At 60.5% G+C, this 8,067-nt stretch overlaps 1 protein-coding gene across 3 annotated transcripts in view; it reads left to right on the forward strand.

Annotated features, from left to right (window-relative positions):
- PRX (periaxin) overlaps nt 1-5,576 on the forward strand; it is a 15,137-nt gene extending 9,561 nt beyond the window's left edge. Inside the window, exons 6-9 of one of the 3 annotated variants that reach the window (XM_015560946.1) lie at nt 894-1,090; nt 1,733-2,803; nt 2,945-3,002; nt 3,066-5,576. In XM_015560946.1, the coding sequence (XP_015416432.1) occupies nt 894-1,090; nt 1,733-2,803; nt 2,945-3,002; nt 3,066-5,404 (3,665 nt within the window). In that variant the 3' untranslated portion in view covers nt 5,405-5,576. The remainder of the gene's footprint in view (nt 1-893; nt 1,091-1,732; nt 2,804-2,944; nt 3,003-3,065) is intronic. The other 2 variants (XM_015560947.1, XM_015560948.1) reach the window with 2 other exon arrangements.
- Nucleotides 5,577-8,067: the final 2,491 nt, after the last annotated feature.

The following is an 8,067-nucleotide window of genomic DNA, read 5'->3' on the forward strand; positions in this document are numbered from 1 at the left end:
GCGCCGAGCTATCGGGGCCGGCGCCAGGCAACAGCAGTGAGTGTGAGCGGGGCCGGCGCCAGCAGTAAGTGCGAATGCCGGGCAGGACTGCGGCGTGGGGAAGCAAAGAATTTTCAGTAACCAACAGAGGCTCGCCCTGATGATAGTGACCGGTGCCCTGACTTGGTTTGGTGACCCCGTTCACCTGCTCCACCATCCCACCACGGCCGTCACCTGCCATGTTCTGCACTGCCGCCTGCTGCTGACGCCCGCCATGTTCCGCGTGCACCCCCTGGTGGTCAGCGCACGTCACAGTGACTGCTTGTTCAGTTGTTCCGCCCTTCAGTCTATTTGCATATTAGGGTTTTATATATATATAGATTGATTTCAGAGAGAAAGGGAGAGGGAGAAAGAAGTAGAAACATCAATGATGAGAGAGAATGGCACACCCCAGATCAGCCTGCAACCCAGGCATATGCCCTGACTAGGAATCAAACTGTGACCTCCTGGTTCATAGGTCGATACTCAACCACTGAGCCATGCCTGCCTGGCTCTGTACACATTTTTAAACCTGGCAAAAGATGAAGGGAATATTGTAACTATAAAGTTTAACTGTTTAAAACAGGGTCTGAAATGTGAGGATGTGGGGGGGAATGGGAAGGCGACAGGCGTGGTCCGAATGGGTGAGGATTTGCCCAGTGGGGAGGCGGAGCTAAGGCCATGGGGTGGGGCTTCCTTCTGAAGTGTTCCCCGACTTCAAACAGGGAGGAGCTGCTTTGCTGCTCAATCTTGCGCTTGGGATAGGTGGGAGCCAAATTTGTGGGCGGGGCCTCGCCGCACCGGTTCCAGGGAAGGGGAGGAACCAGGCGCGGGTGGAGCTGGGAGATGCCCACCCCTGCTCACCTCGCCTGCAGGGGACCAGCTGCTGAGCGCCCGCGTGTTCTTTGAGAACTTCAAGTACGAGGACGCCCTCCGCCTGCTGCAATGTGCCGAGCCTTACAAGGTCTCCTTCTGCTTGAAGCGCACTGTGCCCACCGGGGACCTGGCGCTGCGGCCTGGGACCGTGTCCGGCTACGAGATCAAGGGCCCACGGGCCAAGGTGGCCAAGCTGGTACGCGTGCTTAGCCCGGCCCCAGCGCTGGACTGTCCCGGCGATCTCGTCTCTGCGCCATGAACCCTACTCCCTTACACCGCGGGCCAGCCTGGCCCCCTGTCTTGTCACTAACCCAACGCTAATCCCCCCCTTTGCCTCCTGTTCTGTGACCCTAAACTCCTCCCTGGGTGGGGGACCCACCCAGACCAGGGCCCTCACCCACTTTGGAGAGGTGTCCTCACGCTCGGCTCCAGGCTTGCGAGGGGTCCTGGACCAGGGGATTCCAAGTCAGGATTCCAGGTTTCAGCCTGACTGCTCCTCACTTACTGCTGAGTGACCCTGGACAAGTGTCTTTTCTTCCGTGGGCCTCAGATTCCCCATCTCTAGAATGAGGGTATTGAGGAAAATCCTGGTTGAGGACCTAGAAGTCTTGGGTCCCAGTTTCTACATTCCTGTTGACTCACTGTAAGATTCTAAATGAATATCTTCGCCTTCAAGGGCAGTATGGTGACATGACAGGCAGGAAGTGGGGCTGGTGTTCGGGGGACAAAATGTTGAATCCATCACATCCCCAGCCTGGTACAACACCAGGCGGGGCTCCCCCTGTCCACCTTAGGCCTCACTGTCCCACTGCCTCCCGCCTCTCTCCTCTCTCCCCAGAACATCCAGAGTCTGTCCCCTGTGAAGAAGAAGAAGATGGTGGTGTCTGGGGCCCTGGGGGCCCCTGCAGATCTGGCCCCCGTTGACGTCGAATTCTCCTTCCCCAAGTTCTCCCGTCTGCGTCGGGGCCTCAAAGCCGAGGCTGTCAAGGGTCCTGTCCCAGCTGCTCCCACCCGCCGGCGCCTCCAGCTGCCGCAGCTGCGTGTCCGGGAAGTGGCCGAAGAGGCCCAGGTAGCTCGGCTGGCTGCCGCTGCTCCTCCCCCCAGAAAAGCCAAAGCGGAGGCTGAGGTGGCAGCAGGGGCCCGTTTCACAGCACCCCAGCTGGAGCTGGTTGGGCCTGGGTTGCCAAGCACAGAGGTGGGCGTCCCCCAGGTCCCAGCCCCGAAGGGACTGGGGAAGGAGGCCCCCACAGTAGAAGCAGCCACTGGCTTTGCCCTACACCTGCCAACCTTGGGGCTTGGAGCCCCCGCTGCACCTGCTGTGGAGCCTGTGGCTGTAGGGATTCAGGTTCCCCAAGTGGAGCTGCCCACCTTGCCCTCGCTACCCAGTCTGCCCACACTGCCTTGTCTGGAGACGCGGGAAGGGGCTCCGGCAGCACTGACGGTGCCTACCCTGGACGTAGCAGTTCCTACTGTGGGGGTGGACTTGGCTTTGCCGGGTGCGGAGATGGAGTCCCAAGAAGAGGTGCCTGAGGTGGCCCTGAAGATGCCCGGCTTCAGTTTCCCCCGCTTTGGGGCCCGAGCAAAGGAAGTAGCTGAGGTCAAGGTGGCCAAGGGCAGCCCTGAGGTCAGGGTGAAGGGGCCCAGACTTCGAATGCCCACCTTCGGGCTTTCTCTCTTGGAGGCCCGGCCCACTGCCCCCGAAGCCGTTGTTGAGAGCAAGCTGAAGCTGCCCACCATCAAGATGCCCTCCTTTGGAATTGGGGTCTCAGCACCTGAGGTCAAGGGGCCTGCCGTGAAGCTCCCCAAGGCCCCTGAGGTCAAGCTCCCAAAAGTGCCAGAGGCAACCCTTCCCGAAGTGCAGCTCCCAGAGGTGGCCCTTCCGAAAGTGTCAGAGATGGAGCTCCCAAAGGTCCCCGAGAGCGCGGTGCCTGAGGTGCGACTCCCAGAGGTGCAGCTGCCAAAAGTGTCAGAGATCCGGCTGCCGGAAATGCAAGCGCCAAAGGTGCCAGATGTGCAGCTTCTGAAGGCACCTGAGATGAAGCTGCCAAAGGTGCCCGAGATGGCAGTGCCTGAGGCGCGACTCCCAGAGGTGCAGCTGCCAAAAGTGTCAGAGATCCGGCTGCCGGAAATGCAAGCGCCAAAGGTGCCAGATGTGCAGCTTCTGAAGGCACCTGAGATGAAGCTCCCAAAGGTGCCCGAGATGGCAGTGCCTGAGGCGCGACTCCCAGAGGTGGCCCTTCCGAAAGTGTCTGAGATGAAGCTCCCAAAGGTGCCCGAGATGGCAGTGCCTGAGATGCGACTCCCAGAGGTGCAGCTGCCAAAAGTGTCAGAGATCCGGCTGCCGGAAATGCAAGCGCCAAAGGTGCCAGATGTGCAGCTTCTGAAGGCACCTGAGATGAAGCTGCCCAAGGCTCCAGAAGTGCAGCTAAAAGCTGCCAGGGCAGAGAAGGCAGAGGGGGTGGAATTTGGCTTCAAGATGCCCAAGATGACCATGCCCAAATTCGGGAGGGCAGGGTCCCCGTCACGAAGCAAGTCAGGCGAGGCAGGGGCTGAGGTCTCAGGGAAGCTGGTGACACTTCCCTGTCTACAGCCAGAGGTGGCCAGCGAGGCTCGTGTGGGTGTCCCCTCTCTCACACTGCCCTCCGTGGAGCTAGACCTGCCAAGAGCGCTCAGCTTGGAGGGGCAGGTTCCAGTGGCTGAAGCCGGCAAGGTGGAGCGAGCAGAAGGCAAGGTGGCACAGGCAGAGGGCAAGGTGGAATGGGCAGAGGGCAAGGTGGCAGCAGGGTTTGGGGAAGGGGCCTTCCGGATGCCCTCTGTTGAGATCGTCACTCCACAGCTGCCCACAGTCGAAGTCGAGGGAGGGAGGGTAGAGGTGATGGAGATGAAAGTCAAACCCACCTCCAAGTTCTCCCTGTCCAAGTTCGGACTCTCGGGGCCAAAGGCGGCCAAGGCAGAGGCTGAGGGGGCTGGGCGAGCCACCAAGCTGAAGGCATCCAAGTTCGCCATCTCACTCCCCAAGGCTCGGGTGGGGACCGAGGTTGAAGCGAAAGGGTCCGGGGAGGCAGGCCTGCTACCCGCTCTCGATCTGTCCATTCCGCAGCTCAGCCTGGATGCCCATCTGCCCACAGGCAAGGTGGAGGTGGCAGGGGCCGATTTCAAGCTCAAGGGTCCCAGGTTCACCCTGCCCAAGTTTGGGGTCAGAGTCCGGGACACTGAGGCTGGAGAACTAGTGCCAGGGGTGCCCGAGTTGGAGGGCAAGGGCTGGGGTTGGGATGGGAGGGTGAAGATGCCCAAACTGAAGATGCCCTCCTTTGGGCTGGCTCGGGGGAAGGAGGTAGAAATCCAGGGTGGGCGTGTTAGCCCGGGAGAAAAGGCAGAATTGATGGTCGGGCAGCTTAAGATCCCTGAGGTGGAACTGGTCACTCTGGGGGCCCAGGAGGAAGTGGGGGCAGAGGGGGCGGTGGCCGTCAGTGGGGCACGGCTATCAGGCCTGCAGGTGTCCACAACCAGGCAGGCAGGCACTGAGGGCCAGGAGGGGGTGCGAAGGATGCCCCTGGGCATCTCTCTGCCTCAGGTGGAGCTGACCAGATTTGGTGAGGCTGGCCTGGGTGCCACCTCGGGGCAGCAGGCTGAGAGTGCAGCCCCTTCAGCAGAGGGCACAGCAGGCTACAGGGTCCAGGTGCCTCAGGTGACCTTGTCTCTGCCTGAAGCCAAGGGAGAGGGTGGTGAGCTGTTGGTGGGAGAAGGCGTCTTCAAGATGCCTACCGTGACCGTGCCCCAGCTTGAGCTGGATGTGGGGCTGAGCCGAGAAGTGCAGGTGGGTGAGGCAGCCACAGATGAGGGTGGGCTGAGGCTGAAGATGCCCACACTGGGGGCCAGAGCTGGGGCTGGGGTCGGGGGACCTGAAGACCAGCCCCCAGGGGCCGAACGATCCTTCCACCTTTCACTGCCCAACCTGGAGCTCTCGCCTCCTGCCATGGGCAGCCACGCTGAGTACCAGGTGGTAGAGGGTGAGGGAGACGCTGGACACAAGCTCAAGGTTCGGCTGCCCCGGTTTGGCCTGGTGCGGGCCAAGGAGGGGGTTGAGGAGGGCGAGAAGGCCAAGAGCCCGAAGCTCAGGCTGCCCCGTGTGGGCTTCAGCCAGAGCGAGGCTGTTGCTGGGGAAAGCTCCCTCAGCCCTGAGGAGGAGGAGGAGGAGGAGGAGGAGGGCAGCAGGGAAGGGGCTTCTGGTCGCCGTGGCCGCCTACGAGTTCGCTTGCCTCGAGTGGGCCTGGCTACTTCTTCCAAGGCCTCTCGGGGGCAGGAGGGCGAGGCAGCCTCCAAGTCCCCTGGTGGGGAGAAGTCCCCCAAGTTCCGGTTCCCCAGGGTGTCCCTAAGCCCCAAGGCCCGGAGTGGGAGCAGGGACCGCGAAGAGGGTGGATTCCGGGTCCGACTGCCCAGCGTGGGGTTTTCGGAGACCGGGGCCCCAGGCCCCGCCAGGATGGAGGGGACTCAGACTGCTGTCATCTGAAGCCCCAGGACAGAGGGAGGCTTCCCTCCTGTCTTCCCCTCCCCACCCCTTTGTGTGTGAGTTAACCAGCACTAACCCTCAGAGGGCCAGGAGCCGCGGAAACCTCCTGCCTGGCTCATTGGCAAGAGTGTCTGTATCTTGCCAAGCCATGTGAATAAATAATCCAGAGGTAGCCTTGAGAGAAAAGAATCCCAGAGAAGGAAGGAGGGGGGACATGATCCTGGCCAGAAGGAGCCTGTGTAGGCAGACATAGGCCACCTCTGGTCTGAGGAGAGTCAGGGAGACCTTGGGATGGGTGTAGAGGGAGGGGCCTGTCCTAGCCCTTCAGAAATCCCAGGGGCCCCTGAGCAGGACTCTGGGAAGTTCCCCCGCAGAGCACAGCAGCAGGACTCCTCCGCTGGGGACTCCGCTTGCCCTGGGGAACCCCCACACTGGCCAGGACAGCCCCAGGGGCCCTAAGAGAGCAGACTGATTGCTACCCACCTGCCCTCTGCTGGCCACTTCTCCACCAACACGCGCGCCTCTGCGCCCTGGCTGTGCCTCTTCTGTCTGGCTGGTTTGACAGCCTGGTCCACCCGGCCCCACCCGGGAGGCCTCTCCTGGCCTCTCCAAGCTCCTGGGCTCAGAGCCTCCACTCAAGACACTTGGTTGCCTCGTAGGACTAAGTCCTGGGGGCTCAATCTCGGCTCCCAGGGACCCAACCTCACTCTGGATTTATGCCCCTAAGCTCCTGCCAGGGCCTACAGACACCCACCTCCCCCCATCTCTCTGCCATGCCCCAGACTAGTAGGAAGACCTGTTTTCCCATTCCAAATCTCCCCCTGATGCCCCCATACCCACTCCTCCACCCTATTCCCATCCAGAGGATGAAGGGCCATGCCCTTGAGTTGTCACAGACCCCCCACTTACTCCAGTACCTTCTCCCTTCAAGCCTGCCCCCCTCAGGTCACTACCCTGTCTCATGCTTTCTCTTTGTCTCCACCAAACATGCAGGGCTTATCTGCCCTCATGGCACCCACACCCCTCGACCAGCTCAGCTCTGTAGCACGTGGGGTTTTCCTCCAACAATGGCTACCCTGTCCAGTGTCTGAAGTGACTTATCTGTGATCACACTAAGGGCTTCCTCTGTCTCCCTGTCCTGACTTCTCAGGCCCCTTCCTCCTTCCTGAACACCCTCCTCTCTTCTCCACTTCTCTCTCTCCTTGTGCCCTTTGGGCTCATCCACTCCCACACCCATCCTAGGCCCGTCACCCTCCGGAGGCTTCTGCTCCTCACCTCTGGGTGATAGTTCCCAAAATCTTTCCTGGGTGCATGAGGGGATCCACTGGCCTCCACATGCCTCCCCTGGACATCTCCTGAGCACTTGGAGGATGTGTGGGGTGGTGGTTCAGAGCTTGGCTCTAGAGCCAGACTTCTCAAGGTCAAAGCCTGTCTCTGGCACCCAACTTTATTTTCAATTAAATGGAGCTATTAAAATGTATGGTGTGCCCAGCCAGCGTGGCTCAGTGGTTGAGCACTGACCCATGAACCAGGAGGTCATGGTTCAATTTCTGGCCAGGGTACATGCCTGGGTTTTGGGCTCGATCCCCAGTGGGGGACGTGCAGGCGGCAGCCAATGGATGATTCTCATCATTGATGTTTCTGTCTCTCCCCCTCCCTTCCTCTCTGAAATCAATCAAAACAAACAACCAAAAAGTAAAACGTGTGTTGTAAGGTTAAGGCTTCTAAAGCACTCAATATTAAATTCCCTAACCTGATCTTAGCATCCTCTCCTCCAAAGTGCTTCTGTCCATGTCCCCATTTCTGGGACACCTCCCTCCTTCCCCCCCAAACTTTTCAGTCCCTTAGCCTGGCCTCCTGGCCTCCTGGCCTCCTGAATGTCTCATCCAGAAGCCTCTTGCCTGTCTCCCCAACCTCTCCCGCCTGGGCCGGCTCCAGGCTCAGGGCCTCCACTCTCGCCCCTTCTGATTCAGCTTTCTTCACACCAGTAGCTTCCTGACACTCAAAAGCCCTTCTCTGTCTCCCCAGTGCCCTCAGAATAATGTCCTAAAACTCCTTAGCTTGGCACTCAACCTGAATCCACCTTGGCCACACCTTCCCCATGTCAGCCACAGGCTGGGGCAGGTATTTTCTGAACACACACACACACACACACACACACACACACCCCTTTCGCCAGGAAAACCTGCCTTTTCGCACCTGTTTGGGAATGTTCCTTGCTTCTGCCTGAGGTTCACCATCAGACTCCCCTCTCAATGGACCTTTTACTTGTCCAACCTCTTCAAGATTCCGCCACTGGGTGGGGGAGGGGGTGTGACCTGCCACCCCACCCCCATTCCAGCGGGGGGCTCAGGTCTCCAACAACAGAACCGGAGCCACTTAGCAACGCTGGAACCCATTTGGGGGGGCCTGGGGCCCCTCGTCCCAAGCCAGGAGGGCTTTGGGGGAGGGGTGCAACTCTTGGCATATTCCCCGAGTGGCCCAGGGGGTCGTGAGGTGCCCGGGAGGTGAGGGCAGACCTCACAGGGGTAGTAGGCACGAGTGACGCTCTCTTTCCCCCACTGGGGGTGCCTCGGGGACAGCGACAGAGGAGGGCCAGGAGGCCTTCGAGACAGAGGGGGCGCAGAGGCGGTGGCAGGGTGGTGTCTGGCGGCCGGGGCGCC

Source organism: Myotis davidii, unplaced genomic scaffold, assembly GCF_000327345.1.
Source record: "Myotis davidii unplaced genomic scaffold, ASM32734v1 scaffold736, whole genome shotgun sequence".
NCBI classification, from domain to species: Eukaryota; Metazoa; Chordata; class Mammalia; order Chiroptera; family Vespertilionidae; genus Myotis; species Myotis davidii.